This window comes from Mustela nigripes, chromosome 6 (assembly GCF_022355385.1).
Source record: "Mustela nigripes isolate SB6536 chromosome 6, MUSNIG.SB6536, whole genome shotgun sequence".
Classification (NCBI taxonomy): Eukaryota; Metazoa; Chordata; class Mammalia; order Carnivora; family Mustelidae; genus Mustela; species Mustela nigripes.
The window spans coordinates 19,143,343-19,160,506 of record NC_081562.1 but is presented as its reverse complement, the minus strand read 5'-3'; the positions used below and the strand labels follow the sequence as shown (position 1 = coordinate 19,160,506).

The 17,164-nt window shown below is 34.1% G+C and overlaps 1 protein-coding gene across 3 annotated transcripts in view; it reads left to right on the top strand.

Annotated features, from left to right (window-relative positions):
* The window catches only part of PARPBP (PARP1 binding protein), a 68,437-nt gene that overhangs the window by 24,203 nt on the left and 27,070 nt on the right, over positions 1-17,164 (top strand). For 2 of the 3 annotated variants that reach the window (XM_059402233.1, XM_059402235.1), the window contains 3 exons: positions 814-921; positions 9,620-9,790; positions 11,200-11,354. In XM_059402233.1, coding sequence (XP_059258216.1) covers positions 814-921; positions 9,620-9,790; positions 11,200-11,354 — 434 coding nt within the window. The remainder of the gene's footprint in view (positions 1-813; positions 922-9,619; positions 9,791-11,199; positions 11,355-17,164) is intronic. The other variant, XM_059402234.1, reaches the window with a different exon arrangement.

Here is a 17,164-nt window from a genome sequence, read left to right as displayed (position 1 = left end):
CACATACCTAAGCATATCCTGGTAAAGTTTCCAAACTCTTAAGGATAAAGATAAATATTATAAGTTTCCTGGTGGAAAGAACAAGTTATTTAAAAAGAACAACAATGAAATAGCATGTCCTGAAAGAAGAGGACAGTGACCTAAGAATCTCATCCTCAACAAGATATCACTTACCAGCTAAGTTAAAGGAAGGATTTGTGAGGGTTGCAAAAATTTGAAGAATGTCATCTTCATAATTCAAGTGAAGAATTTGCCCATTTGAAGACTGTAATAATTAAACAGATGAATTGGAGAGCAGGTACCTATCCAAGAAAAGATGGTAGTGAGCAATGAAACTTGGGAGTATATGTGTGTCTAGTTAATGATAAGAGTGGACTGGGAACATGTGTACTATGGAAGCCTATACTTAATGGCAGGCTTATACTAAAGGAAATTCTGATATTAGTTTAAAATTAAAATGACTAAATATTGTATTTTTGGGGGGGGGTAAGTAGCCAGCATTATTACTTTTATTTTATTTTTATTTTAGATTTATTTATTTATTTATTTGACAGAGATCACAAGTAGGCAGAGAGGCAGACAGAGAGAGGAGGAGGCAGGCTCCTTGATGAGCAGAGAGCCTGATGAGGGGATCCCAGGACCCTGGGATCATGACCTGAGCTGAAGGCAGAGGCTTTAACCCACTGAGCCACCCAGGCACCCCTATCACTTTTAAATAATGATAGAGAAATGGGTTATTATATATAGCTTGGTGTGAAATATTTTTAATAGTTGTCATAGCACCTTATTAGTAACCTCCTTTGTTTTCTACAGAGTCAGCTACGCGATTTTCTTTCTGGGAGACAGTATGTAGTAACTGATGAAACTGATCTTTATGTACCAACATCACCAATGAGTAAACACAACCAGGATAATGAAAAGGTACTGAAAAATTGTGAGCAGGACTGATCCTCTTCAAATCACCATGAATTTGTACATTACAGTTATTATTTTTTCTCATTTTTAAAAGTTTTTAATTTGTTTAAATAAAACTATATTTGCAAAGAGTAATGCATTAGAGACTGCTGAGATCCTAGCAGTCAGTGCCTTCCAGGTTTTGGGACAACATAACAGGCACTATGCAAAAATAAGTATCACTCATCAGTCTTTGAAAAGTAGTTAGAAGGTCTAAGTTGCCAGAGTTATTTGAATCTTTGTATTTGACAAATTTGCTTATGGTTTTAAATGAATGATTCTTGGGAGGTTATGTACAATTGAAAATTCTGTTCTGTCACCTTTGAAGTAGATAACTGATGCATCACAAATTGTGATAATAAGTTTGTTGTGCAAACAAACCACAGAAAACAAACCACAGGTTTGGTCTAATATAATTTACCTTAAGTAAAATGCTATGCTAGGTACCTAATTAAATATAGTAACCCCTTAAAAACTGTGGGGGTTATGTTTATGGAATTTTCTATGGTAAATAAAATCACTATTGACAAGATAAAAATTTGAGTATTGGAAAACAGTAAAACTGCATTCAACATATCAAAATCTATCTTCTTTATTCAGTTTGACAATCACCTTCATTTTTAAGGAAATATTGCTAAGGCAGATTCTCCCATAAGTCCCATGCCACAAAGATCACATTTTAAGAAATATATTTGTCACTGCCCTCATAAATACCCGTGCACCTACTTCCTAGACTTACTAACATGCTTGAACATCTGCATTTAATATTTTTTGTGCCGTATTTGAAAGTTAAGTTTCTGACATCATGGTATTTAATCCCTAAAGTTCTTTAGCATATCATTTCCCGAAGATAGAAGCAGTAACATAATACCATTATTATATATAAGAAAACTTAATTTTCCCTAATATCACTTACTGTCTTCCCTATTCAGATTTCTCCATTTGTCCTCCAAATGGTTTTATCTCTCTTTAGATTTTTAATCTAGGAGAATTCCCCTCAGTCTTTTTCTCTTCTTATTTATGTATTTAAGTACTCCTGGAATTATTTATCTTGTTCTTCTATTTCCAGTAAACTAGAAGTTTTATGCAATAGCTTGCTTAGATTCAAGTTTAGTACTTCATAACTGAAGGTATCGTATTAAGAGACACAAACTCAAGTTGTCCCAAATTACCAGATCTCTCTAGGATAAAGATGTAGTTTTCCCTTTGCTGTCAACAGAAATCTGTGGGGTGACACTGTATAAATATACTGTTTTGCAGCAACTTTTCACCCAGTGGTTTTACACATATGTTCATGACCCTTGTCTGAATCAGTTATTTCTTTAGTGTTTGCAAAATGGTGAGTTTCTAACTCTGTCATGTCTTTACATTAATTAGCTGCCATTTCTCAGTAAAGCAGAGCTTGATAAGATAAAGCTATGTAGGGAAGTAGTTCCCTAGGAATGGCAGAGTCATGACTTAATACTTTCTCTCTCTCTCTTTTTTAAAAGATTTTATTTATTTAATTGACAGAGATCTCAAGTAAGTGGAGAGGCAGGCAGAGAGAGAGAGAGAGGAGAAAACAGGCTCCCTGCTGAGCAGAGAGCCCGACATGGGGCTGAATCCCAGGACCCTGGGATCATGACCTGAGCAGAAGGCAGAGGCTTTAAGCCACTGAGCCACCCAGGTGCCCCAGTTCTTTCTCTTTCATTACCAGTTTAGGAGCTGGGATAATAGTTATTTATAAGATAGGATGCAAATTACATCTTATTCTGTTTATCTTTGTCCTTATGCATGTATTTATTGCTGTGGACTCATGAATTTTTATTCGGTTTTAAAATTAATTACAGTCCTTAACCTTTGATGCTAAAATGGAGGGATTCTGTTCAAGCTTCTGTGTCTTTTTTACATGCCCTATTAGACTTCTAAGCACTTCCCTTTTTTCTGGTATAATAAAATATCCCAGGTCCATCTTAGAATGTTTTCTGCCCAGATGTGATTCCCTTTAGTCGTTTGTAACTATTTTCTCTTAGTTGAAGTTAATTTTTCACTTCCATTATTTTTTTCTCTGGGGCCAAATATTGATAAAATGTTTACAAAATGCCTGGTCTTTTCTCATTGGTACTTAAGAGATGCATTCATATATCAAGAGAGTATATCACTTACAAATCTCTTCTCTCTGATTTATATTACAGGCTCTATAGGGAGGAAGCATTAATTGTTATTGTGTCCTTACGAGAAATGAATGAATTTGTATGTGTAAAATATCTAGCTGTTTATAATTTTGGCTTACAGTTATAAAATGTTGTCATAAATGGATATCCATGAAAAAAGAGTATAGCATATAGAAACTAATGGGTCTTCATTGCAAGCATATAGTTTTCTCATTTAAAAAAATATTCTCATTGTGTTAATACTCAACTTTTATCTCTTGCCTCTTTGGATTGTTTTCTAAGAGTATTCTACCTACTAGTTAGCTGATAGATTTTATGAGGACTATTAAAGTAGCAGTCATTTTCTCAACTATTTTTTTGTTACTTGCAGACTTCTGATTTTTCTTTTTGCAAAGTATTTTTGGAAGGCAATATATTTCTATTAAAATTCCAAAGTGACTTTTTGGACTGAAGTCTTGCATAGATATATTTTGATCACAAAATGTACCTTACTAATGCCACACCAGAGTCATCAAGTAGATGAATGGCATGAGTTTGAGAAACAATATTTTTGTTTCCTTATTTTATTTTTCCTAAGGTACTAAACTGCTTTAGAAATTCTGAAGTAAAGATGGGAAAAATGGAATAAAAGCCCTAAAAGAAAATCATCAGTTAAATAAAAATTTCTACTGCTATATTAGTTTTAGTTCTACTCTTTTTTTTTTTTTGCTTGTTTGGTCATCTTATGTTAAGAATTTTTGTGTTTGGCAAAGAAAGTAAAAAAATAGCTGTATAAATTATTAATCTCAATCTAAAAAAACTGACATCTTCAAATTGAGATTGAATATCTACGTTTCAGTAATAATTAATGGACAGGAAAAGAAACTTGGAAATGCCAGAAAGTTTAAATAAAATTGTTCAACTTCTAAACAAACATTGCAAATACTTTGTGGTATGGACCGAATTAGTTTATTAAATAAATAAACAGAACATTATCTTTATTTTTGGTATCTTGGTAAAAGCTTCAATCTTGCGGATTTTTTCAATTAGGCCCTTGCTTCTGGATATCATAACTGTATTTATGTGGAATGCTTTTCCAGAGAGCCTCTTTAAAACACACTTGCAAATATAAGAGCAGGGAAACCATAACTGCCATAACTGCCATGTTATATGACCATAATGATGGGGATAGATTTCCAATTGCAGCCATGAGTTAAAAGAAACACTCTTAACTGTGGGGACTCCAAGATGTTTTTCCCTGATGTTTGTCTAGCATCATAGATCAGAAGGGCAGAATTTGCTAGCCTTAAAGAGCAAGTTGTAGATGGGGTTTAAGCCCTCGTTGATACCTAGTAAGGATCAGATATATACATTTTGGTAAATTCTCATTATTTTTGGACAGCAAAAGCACAGTAAAATAGGGATTCAATGAAATTAAATGTAGAAAGAATAAAAAAATTTCTGATTACAATGTGAATGTCGTTTTTTTCCTTCTTTTTGATTTTTCATGAAATGTGTTACTCTTTCGAAACATGAAGGGTTAAGATAAAGGGGAGGTTCATATGTTTTAGGCTATTGTACTGTGAAGTTAAAATGGAAACTTCTGTATTATAGATTCACTTGAAGTATTATGATTTACACTGAAAGTAAAGATAAAAAGATAGTTGAAATCTAAGCGGAAAATTATATAATGCCTTAAGTTATAAAATTTTAGGGTGGATCTTAAAGGTGATTTTGATTTAGCTGTAACTTGAAGTAATTTTCTTTTTAAGGCAGTGTAATACAAATATGTGAGTGCTTAATAGATCCCAAATAGATTTTTATCAATAGTTTTCATTCTGAAATTTCTAAAAGAGCCAAATATGTGTATTAAGTTTTTTACATTTATCATTGAACAAAAATTAATTGAGAACCTATTAACAAAAATGAATTGATTAGATACTATAATGCCAGTCATTCTTTTAGGCCCTAAGGGCACACCATTTGCTTTACTGAAACTCATGAAGTAGTAGAAAGATTAAGAAAATACACAGCATCAGAAACCATTAAGATCTATGCAGGGAATTATAAGTGCCTGATAGGCTTAGGTGTAAGAGGGTAATAAGAAAGGGAGTACATGAATTACTCTCTGCAAATTGCCTCTCTGCAAAGGTAACATTTGTCTCATATTTTTAATATTTAAGAAAAAAACTTTAGAGGGTTAATATTTAAGTTTTTTTTTTTAATCAATTTTGCTTAAAATTTCAAGTCCATATTTAAGGTAACCTTTTCCTGTACAATAAAGTTTTTTTTTAAATAGACCCTGACTGCCTCCTGTGTTTCAAGAATTGTTTTTCTTAAGAAATTTAAATAATCCAAAAGCATGTTACCTTTATTTTTAAAAATTTTTTTTAAAGATTTTATTTATTTATTTGACAGAGGGAAAGAGACAGCCAGAGAAGGAACACAAGCAGAGGGGGAGTGGGAGAGGGAGAAACAGGATCCCTGTGGAGCAAGGAGCCTGATGCTGGGCTGGATTCCCTGAGGATCATGACCTGAGCCGAAGGTGGATGCTAAACTGAGCTACCCACGTGCCCCAACTTGAAACTTTATTAACAATTGTCTCAGAGACTTCCTAATAATTTATAATTTTTATTGCTACCTTTTAAAACTCTCTTTTATGCTTTCTAAGTTAAAATGTAGTTAAGCAATATGAAAATATTTTAATTTTAATTAGGAAAATATTTTCTTAGAATTATAAATGATAAATTATGGGGTCTTTGGCTAAGTTGTCAGTCACTGAAGGACTTACTGAATTTCAAGTTTTGAGAATGAATTGAGTTTAGAATTTGTGGAGTCCATTTTTTTTTCATTAAATTATTTCTAAATTTATTTATTTTTTTACTACTATGTTCAATTAGCCAGCATATAATACATTATTAGTTTTTGATATAGTATTTATTTTTCTAAGGAAATAGGCAAGGAGAGTATTTCAAGTAAATAGCATGGGATCAACACTTAAGAATTAGTTACAACAAGATTTCAGATCAAGAAAATGGGGTGGAAGTAGTTGAGAAGGTGATGAGAATTCCATTAAAATAATGTAATTTTGATGAAATCCAGTTTATCAATTTTATCCTATTATAGATTGTGCTTTTGATTATAGATTGTCACGTGTAATAACTGCCTAATTCCAAGTCATAAGGATTTTTTCTTACGTTTTCTTCTTAAAGTTTTACAGTTTTACATATTGTACATTTAGACCTATAATCTGCTTTGAGTTAAGTTTTATAAAAAGTGTGAGGTTGGGGCACCTGGGTGTCTCAGTCAGTTAAGTGTCTGACTTCAGCTCGGGTCATGATGTCAGGGTTCTGGGATTTATTCCCACACTGGGCTCCCCACTTAGTGGGCTTGTCTCTCTGTCTCTCCCCCTGCTCATGCTTTCTCTCTCTCTCAAATAAGTAAAATCTTAAAAAAAAAAAAAAAAAAACAAAGAAAAGAAAAAAGTGTGAAGTTTCTGTGTTTTTCATTTTTTTTTTAATTTTTAATTTTTTATAAACATATATTTTTATCCCCAGGGGTACAGGTCTGTGAATTACCAGGTTTACACACTTCACAGCACTCACCAAAGCACATACCCTCCCCAATGTCCATAATCCCACCCCGTTCTCCCAAACCCCCTCCCCCCTTCATTTGTTTCACATATGGCTGACCAGTTGTTCCCACACTAACTATTTATTGAAAACAATGTCCTTTCTTCATTGTTGCTTTTGTACCTTTGTCAAAAATCAAATGGCTGTATCTGTTAGATCTATTTGTGGACTCTGTTCTACTTCATTGATAGGAGTGTCCCTTCATAAATGCTGTATTATTTTGACTATACTGTAATATTTAAGATCATTTTCAGCCTATTTAATACGTTGTTGCAGTGTCTTCTGGCTTTTTGATGATTTGTTATTATCATTATTCTTTAGTATGTTATGTGTCATTTTGTTCTCGTTACTCTCAAGTTTTTCCTCTCGTCTTTGGCTGTCAGAGTTTAATTATAGAACAGGACTGATATTCTTTGTATTTTTCCTACTTGAGTAGCTTCTTAGATCTATAAAGTAATGTTTTCCACCAAATTTGGGATATTTTTGGCCATAATTTCATGAAATACTTTTTTCTGCTTATTTCACTCTTCTGCAGTTTTGCTGTCAGCTATGGATTATGGCTCTTTATGCAGGGATTCTAAATACATGTCACACAGAGCTCTTTGGTTTTATTTTTCTTTCCTTTTTTCTTTCCTTCTTTTGTTTTTCTGGTTTGATAATTTCTATTTATATATTTGTAAGTTCACTTATACTTTCTTCCACTTTCTCCAAGTTGTTTTTGAGCCCATTTAGCAAATTTTGTTTTGGTCTTTGTACTTTTCATTTCTGGAATTTACTTTCTTTATAATGTCCACTTTTCTGTTGTCATTTCCCCTGTTAATTTATTGAATATTTTTTGGTTTGAGTTCTTTGTATATATTTATAGCAGCAACCTCAGAGTTTTGTCTGCTAAATCTAGTATCTAGGTCCATTTGGTGTTAATTTTTATTGACTGCTTTTTATCCTGAGTGGGGGTAACACTTTTTTTTTTGAACTGTCTTATAATTTTCAGACAAAAACATTATAGATATTATTTTATAGTGATTCTGGATTTTGTCATGTTCTTCTGAAGACAATTGAGTTTTTATTCCAGTAGGCAGTTTTCTTGCCTGGATTTTAACTTCATATTTTGTCTCCTTGGTTTGAAGCTTTTTGGATATCTATTCTTATTGTTTTCCTTTGCTGGTTTTCTTTTTTTTAAGGTTGACTTTTGTAGGTCTTTCTTCTGCCTGCAAAACGTGGCAGTAAACCAAGGATTTGGGAAAGTATGGAGCTCATTCTTTCCATGGATTCTTTTTTCCTGGGATTTTCCTGTGTTTTCCAGTTGTTCTGACTAATTTTGGCTCTCTACTCTTAACACTTCAAACCTGTCCAGCTTCAGCTTTCTGTGACTTAAGCTACACACAGTTGAGGAATGTACTCAGTTTAGCAAACCTTCCAACTCATAGCTCTAGTTCCTTGTAACTCAGTCTTTCTTGAATGTATTTCTTTCTTATTTCTGCCTGTGTTTTTGATGGACCTGTGGAGTCTCCCCCATGCTTGTGTAGTTTTGCTGTCAGCTATGGATTATGGCTCTTTATGCTCTCAATTATGTCCAAGATTTTCCCCTTTAAATTTATAGCTGCTTTCCAGCCCTGGATTCAGAGGGCACCATTATAGTCACTTATATCTGCCACAGCTATAGTCATGAAATTTGAGTCAGTAAACCACAAACTTAATTCATTTTTTTTTTTTTTTAAAGTAGGCTCCATGCCCAGCATGGAGCCCAGAGTGGGGTTTGAACTCATGACCCTGAGATCATGACCTAAGCTGCGATCAAAAGTTGGATGTCAGTTGACTCAACCACCCAGACACCCCTAATTCATTCCCTTCTTATTGCAGTTCTGCTAAAATTAAATATTCCTCCAGCTCCTATCTACCTTCTAGATACTTCCCATTGTCTTTAAATAGTATTTAAGATTTTTTTTATTTACTATTTTATGTTTGTTTTCTGTGAGGTTCATATGATCACTCACTTCTCCACAGGAAGTTTAGGACCTTGAATACCCACAAACTTGCTATTCTTAACCCTTCTTGTTGCAGTTCTTTTAAAATAAAATTATCCTCTATGTTGGGTCTGCTTTGTGTATGCTTTCCAGTATAGTTATGTTTTTGAAATTTTACTAATATTTAATTGTTACCTGTGGGAGTTCACAGTATCACTTCCTCAATACTAGAATTTGCAAGAACCTATATAGCTATAAGTAGGTAATTTTAAGAATAAGATCATTGAATGCCTTGGTTTGTAAAATGCCCTTGACCATAAAAGACAAGTATAGAATATATGAAAGAACCATGTCAATGACATCAACTACTTGTTATTTTCTTTTTTTTCCTTTGTTGTTGTTGTTATTTTCTTAACACTTGCTTGAATTTCTTCATTGTAATACTTACTTGGTTATTTGGTATTGTCAAAGTCAGCATCTAATAATTACCCCCAAATTTAACCATTTAAATTCAGCCCTTGTGTCCAGCCCTGTGTACGTATAGGACCAAATAGTGCCAGTCAGCCTATTCCCTCAGCTTTAAGAGACTTCATTTCTCTTGTTATTTAGTGACAAATGTGTACAAGGGCATGAGATTCAGCTTTATTGGAAATTCAGACTTTGGACTTTATCCTTTATATAATTTTTAAGAGGTATTTTTCAACAATTATGATCATTGTTATTTGCTCATACTTACTTAGTAGTGGCACATTTGTTTCATGAGCAGGGATATGTTAATTGTCCAACTCAATCTTTTGTTGTATGGTAGTCTTCTCTTTTCCCATAGAGTTGAGTGAGATATTATTATTGAGTAATCATAAGTATTTTTACTGTGTATGAAGAAAAGATTATTGATTTAGAACAACTTCAATAAAGAAAATAATGTTTTTTTGTACAGGTGCAGTTACTAGCAAGAAAAATTATCTACTCATATTTAAGCCTGCTTGTGAATTCAAAGAATGACCTGGCTCTGGCTCATGTTCTCAATATTCCTGATAGAGGACTTGGAAGAGAAGCCTTCACTGATTTGAAACATGCCGCTCAAGAGAAAAAGATGTCTATCTTTTTGGTATGGACATGTTACATTTTCAATATATTTTAAAGACTTATGAACAGTAGATATATGTACCTTAATATAGAATTCTTTTAGCTATGATAAAACAACTTTTAAACTCTGAATATATGCTCTTCTCTTGTATTTGAAAACCTATGGTATTGTTATTTATTACCATATTCTTCAAATTTGATTAGAGAAAATTTTTCTAAAGCAATGTTTTCCGACATGTGTTCTATAGAGTGGTATCTCTGTTAAATTCTCCTTGGATAAATATTTCCAAAGGCAAAAGTCCCTGTTAAGTGCTCTTTGAATAAGATGTTTCCAAGGGCAAACAGTTTGGAAATAGTACCTTTATTGGAAATATTACCTTTATTGTAGATATGTAACGCATATATGTATATCAAAAGCTCTGAGAAGTCTTACCATTAAGAAATCTGCTTAAGTCAACCTTGTTACTTAATGTGTCGTTTCCTACATTATTTAACCTTGGAACTTTCTAACAAATTACTGAAATTTCATAGAATTTAGGATACTCTTTAAAATATTTCATCTTTGTTGGAGATACTCTTTAAGTATAGCATCCTGTATATATTTTTGTCATCGTAAGGCAAGTCCTTTCGAACTACACATGATCAAATGATCCTAAAATGTGAAAGCTAGATAGGGCTTTGTTCTTATTTAGTCTAAATGTTGAGCTTATAAATAAAAAAGATAAAGCTTGGAAGAGTTGAATTAATTGCCTATCCTTGAATAAATCAACACCGTTGACCCTGAAAAACCCTTTGTTTCATATTAAAAATTCCAGTTTAATCTACATGAGAATATAGATTGTAGCATACAATCTAGTATATGTAGTATACTACATAGTAAAATGTTACATAGTAAAATGTAGTATACATACACTAATATTTTATAATTAGTGATACGCTCTTATGAATGTATTCTTTTTTCTTAAAGATTTTATTTGTTTATTTATTTGTCAGAGAGAAAGAGAGAGAGAGAGCACACAAGCAGGCAGAAAGGCAGGCAGAGGCAGAGAGAGAAGCAGGCTCCCTGCGGAGCAGAGATCCTGATGTAGGACTCGATCCCAGGACCCTGGGATCATGACCTGAGCCGAAGGTAGTGGCTTAACCCACTGAGCCACCCAGGTATCCCTATGAATGTATTCTTATGCCCTTAGTTTGTCACCTTACTTGGCTTCTCAGTTTCCACTCACATTGCCATCACCTTTTTTGGCCTGAATTTTGCCTGGCATCTGTTTGTTTAATTATATGCTTCTGAATTAAAGTGACATGAATCATAAAAAGTACTTACTTTACCTGTATACCAAGAAATAATATAAATGTACCCAGTTTCATAAAGTTTTATTTTTAATGTACTAAATCCTTAAACATAACTGAATCATTTATTTTAATTCATAGGTGGCCACATCATTTATTAGAACACTGGAGCTTGGAGGGAAGGGATATGCACCACCACCATCTGATCCTTTAAGGGCACATGTAAAAGGACTGTCTAATTTTATTAACTTCATTGACAATTTAGATGAGATTCTTGGAGAAGTACCAAATCCAAGGTAATGACTTTTCATAAATTGCAAATGTGTGTTATTAATCTGTCTTTAAAATTTTACAGGATCAGATGCAGATTTGACTATATGAGCTATTGAAATGCCTAACATCAACAGTAAGGAAAAGAAACAATATCTAGATGAATAAATTATAATCTCATGACTTTTTTCCCTATTTCTGCCTATCTTTGATTCTAAAATTTTTGCCAAAGTCAAATGGCTTGTTCACGTGAAATTTGACTAGAGAAGAGGGCTATTTGTCTTTATCTGGAAGAAATAGATTTTGGAGGACTGGACGTGACTGAACAGATAATTTCTTTAAAATTTGTAGTTAGTACTAAAGGAAACTTATACCAAGAATGAGGAAATTGACAAAGATATGATAAAATCTATATTCTACTTCTGGCTAATTTTTTTCCCATTTTCTTGAGTGTAAATCTCTGGTTTATCTGAAATTTGTTTTTATATGATATTAGAAGTAAGAGATTCTTTCTTATCTGATAAACTCCCATTTATAATATACACATATTGGATGATGAGTAATTTTGTGATTAGTTTTGGGGGTGCAGAAATGAGCTGTATATGTTAACAATCATGGTAGATCATTGCCATTCGGTGGGTATGCTAAAGCGTACGAATGGGTTGGTATTTATTGAACACTTTTTAATGTGTCAGGCTTTTTATGGGGATTATCATTTGATCATTACAACAACCTTACATTATAGGTACTATATAAATACCCAATTTATAGAGGAAGAAAGTGAAGTTCTGAGACTTAAGTGATTTACCTCAGTCACATTGCTATTTAAGTAGCACAGCTGGGATCTGAACTCAGTTCTCAACCTGGAACCCATTCTCTTAATTACTGTATCTTATTTCTTGAAACTTCTTTTCATTTTAAGATTCAAAGAAGAATTTGTTTCTCAGGATTTTATTCTGAATTGTATCCTCTGTCTTTATGGATGTCTATTACAAGAAAGTGAATTTGGAAGATGGTTTTGAATATACTTTATAGCCAATATCAGTGGCATCTTCTGAACTTTCAAATAATGTATTGGCTGCCTATTTCTTCTAAGATAGTGGATAATTTTTAAAAACATTTTATTTTTAGCAAAGCAAATATAAGTATATTTGGTTAAAGTCAAATAGTAAAAAAGTCCTCCACAGATGGTCTTTAAATTTTTTTTGTGTGTTTGTTTTTATATTTACGTCATTTAAATGAAATTTTAATGCAACTATTTGTTGATTTTTTTTTCCATTTGAGATATTATTAAATTCCTACCCTGGAAGATGGTGATTTGCTACTAACTCACCAACCTCCCAGCCACCCCTGGTCTGTCTTCCCCATCCTGTCATATTCACAGAACTTATCTTCTTTTATCCTTCTAATATAGTTATACCACAATTTCAGTTTAAGTTATATTTTAGAATTTATATTATTATGACTCTGTAAATACTGCCTATACCTAAGCTATGTGATATGCTGTAATTATACTTCCTTTCTTGTACAAATTTTTTGTGTTTTTCCTAGACTTAATAATTATCTATTTTTCTCTTTTGCTTTACTTCCTGTATATTCATCATCGATTCTCTTTTGAGCTTTCCAACAAAACCATATATATTCTTCTTATTAGATCATCTGACAGTTCTGGTTTTTGCCCTTGAAGGCATTCCCTCTAGAGAGCCCTCTATCTTCTTTGCTGAGTGTGCACTTTTGCTTATTCAGCCTGTTTCATAGTGGTAATGGTGAAGCTTCATTACCTGTGAATTTTCTTTGCCTCTGCATTATTTTTTGGATCTTGTCACTTTATTTTTAGCTGATAAATCCCTTATTTTACTCATATAGCTTTCTGAGAATAATAGGAGACAAATACCTTTATTGTATTCTCACATTTGGTTGTATGTGATCTTATGCCATGTTTTATTTATTTAAGATTGTTGTGTTTATTTCTAAGATTATTTTTATCTGCTTCCTGGAGGTTCTTTATCTAAGTTGAATGTTTTTGTTTGTTTTGCTCTCTTTCATGTTGGAGGTATTTCTAAAATGCGTGGTGATTCTGAATAGTCCTTTTATCATATTTAAGAATGAAACCATAGAAAGCTGATTAGTAGCTCTATATAATGGATTTCATTATAGTATGGTAGCCATTGGCTCTTTTGTTGGGGATTCTGCAATGTCAGTAAAAATAGGTCTTTTCTTTGGGACTTACCCCCAAAGTTCCCAGAGTGGCATCCTTCAGTCCCTTTTGGAAAGCTGTAAGTCTAGCTAATAATATGCTGGAATTTGAGGTAGGGTAAGGGGTTCATGTTGAGTCTCCCACTTCAGTATGTAGACTTTTACTTAATCACTCTATTTTTAGTCCCTGCTGCCTCAAGGTCCAGAGCTGATCTGGTAGCTTCTTCAGAGTAGTCTTGCTTTCCATGCTTAGGGGAGAGAAGTGCACTGGCCTGACTGCTCAGAATAGGAGAGGCGATTTTAGGTGTCTAAGTGCTTCTGATGTAAACTGTCAACCAGCTTGCTTGTTTGCAGCTCCTTCTTTATTGTAGCCTTCAGTATTGAATTCGATTTCTGAGAATTTCTGGGGTTGCTTCTTATTGGTGTCTCTTTCAGCAGTTACTTGTGTTTTAGCTTTCTTTGTTCTGAAAGTAGTCAGCTACCACATGTAGCTGCTTTTCATTTTTCCATGCTTTCATTATATGTCTCTGCTGTCATCTGTTATTGTCTCCTCTAACATTCTCTTTCTTTTTTAAAAAGATTTTATTTATTTATTTGCCAGAGAGAGAGAGAGAGAGGGAGAGACATAGAGAGAGGGAATACAACTAGGGGGAGTGGAAGAGGGAGAATCAGGCTTCCCGATGAGCAGAGAGCCTGATGCGGGGCTCAATTCCAGGACCTTGGGATCATGACCTAAGCCAAAGGCAGACACTTAGTGATTGAGCCACCCAGGTGCCCCAACATTCTCTTTCTTTGCGGATTTTAAAACACTTGTCTTTTTGTCATTTTTAGTGCAATTTTAGGAGGGAGAAGATAAAAATGTGTATATTCAATCCAATGTAGTTTGTTATAATTACATTCCTGAGGAATTTCTTTTTTTTTTTTTTTAAGACTTTATTTATTTATTTGACAGAGAGATCACAAGTAGGCAGAGAGGCAGGCAGAGAGAGAGAGAGAGGAAGCAGGCTCCCCACGGAGCAGAGAGCCTGATGCGGGACTCGATCCCAGGACCCTGAGATCATGACCTGAGCCGAAGGCAGTGGCTTAACCCACTGAGCCACCCAGGCGCCCCTCCTGAGGAATTTCTGGTTGGGATAAATTATCTATAGGAAAGAAGTACATTTTAGGGGCATCTAAGATGAGAGAATAGACTTAAATTCTTTAACTTATCAGTGAGTTATTTTGGATATCCTCTCTTGTCACAGTGAGTAATTACTCTATGTTCTAGGGAAAACACTAAAGAAGTAGATGTCTAAATAGTGGGTATGTTCATGTGGATGTCTATTTAAATAGTCCACCTGAGCAATTTTTCTTTCCTTTTTTTCTCCTTATTTCATCTTTATTGTGATTTTTGTATCTTTTAAGTGTATATTTCTCCCCAGGCTGTAAAGTCTATGAGGGTTCTTTTGATTTTCTGCACTAATATTCCCTAGTCCTGGCACAGTTTCTGGCACAGAGTAGACACTCAATTATTTATTTACTTGTCTGTTTTTAACTGACTCACAGTAATTCACTTTTCCACTCTATTGAAGCTATTCTACCAAAGAACACTTGTGATCTAGTTGGTGTAGAATTTTTGGTCTCTGTCGTGCCCTTAAATTTGATCATTTTCTTTCTTAGAACTCGTTTTCCCTGTGCTTCTGAGATTTCAGTCTATTTTCCACCTATGTCTGAGACTGCATATATGCAAATTCGAAACCTATATTTCAGTGAGATTCAAACCTCTTTCCTGAGTATCAAAAATATATCTTCAACTATATGTTGTGATCTCAAAGGCAACAAAAACTTAACATATTCCAAACCAAATCGTCTTCCTGCAAACCTGCTTCTTCTCCTAAAGAGCCCAACTTGATGAAGCCTCTCTTCCTCTAGCTACATAACAGGAAATCTGAAACATATCCTAATCTCCCATTTCTCCTTTAACTGTCCCTTCAGTAACCAAGATCCATGAATTCTATTTTTTTTTTAAGATTTTATTTATTTATTTGAGAGAAAGACAGAGAGAGCATGAGAGAGGAGAAGACCAGAGGGAGAAGCCTACTCCCCGTGGAGCTGGGAGCCCAATGTGGGACTTGATTCAGGTACTCCAGGATCATGACCTGAGCTGAAGGCAGTTGCTTAACCAACTGAGCCACCCAGGCACCCCCATAAATTCTTCTTAACATTTTGATACTCTTTCTTCTCATCTCTAGTCTTATAGCTCCTATCTTGATTCCATTTTTTAATGGAAAGTCTGTTTTCAGACTTTTATCCTTTCTTGCTTAAACTTCTTCACTTCTATCGGAGTTATTCTTTCTGCCTCCAATCTTGAGTTGCCCCATCCTATTGTCCTTACTGCTGCCAGAGGTCTTTCCAAAACAACAAATGTTACTTCTGTGAATGAAATCCTTCAATGACTTCATATTAGGTATAGGCAAAGACCCCAGAAGCCTCAGTATGATATAGAAATCCTATGTGCTCTAATTCCTGCCTGTATCTTGCTCTGGCCTCTATCTCTCAACCTCAAAACTTAGAGATAAAAATGTGTTTAACTCTTATAACTGATTATAATAGGGTGGAGGTGGTAGGGAATCACAATAATCTTCGAATCAAAAAGAAGATGGAGAATAGATAGGGAAGAAATGAAAGAACAGATTCTCACACTTCCCTCCCCATTGCCAAGTTTTCATCAAGCCATTTTAGCAGTAATTTGGTTGTATTTCTACATTCTGCCAGTAGGTGCCACCATAAAATGCATACTATATTTTCCTGAAAAATATCTTAACTTAAGGGTTTCAGGTTACATAAATTAGTTAGTTCTCTCTTGTTCAAATGTTTAAAATTGTGTATTTCAAGTTTATGACAACTTTTTAATATACACTTGAATTGTATTCATTGGACTAAATATTATACCTTTATAGAATGTTAAATCTACTTGAAATTATCCAATCCAAAATCATATTGTTACATTTTTCTCATTTAAAAATATTGTAGGGGAGCCTGGGTGGCTCAGTAGGTTAAGCATCTGCCTTCGGCTTGGGTCATGATCCCAGTGTCCTGGGATCCAAACCTACATCGGACTCCCTATTCAACAGGGAAGTCTACTTCTCCCTCTTCCTCTGTGTGTGCGCTCTCTCTTTCCTTTTCAAATAAATAAATAAATCTTTTAAAAAATATCCTAGAAACATTTTTTATATATCTCATGGAGGACTTAATCATACTTAATTTTTATTTTAATTTTTTAATTTTTTTATAAACATATATAATATTATTAGCCCCAGGGATACAGGTCTGTGAATCGCCAGGTTTACACACTTCACAGCACTCACCATAGCACATACCCTCCCCAATATCCACAACCCCACCACCCTCCCCCGACCCCCCCCTTCCCAGCAACGTTCAGTTTGTTTTGTGAGATTAAGAGTCTCTTATGGTTTGTCTCCCTCCCAATCCCATCTTGTTTCATTTATTCTTTTCCTACTCCCAAACCCCCCATGTTGCATCTCCACTTCCTCATATCAGGGAGATCATATGATCATTGTCTTTCTCTGATTGACTTATTTCGCTAAGCATAATACCCTCTAGTTCCATCCACGTTGTCGCAAATGGCAAGATTTCATTT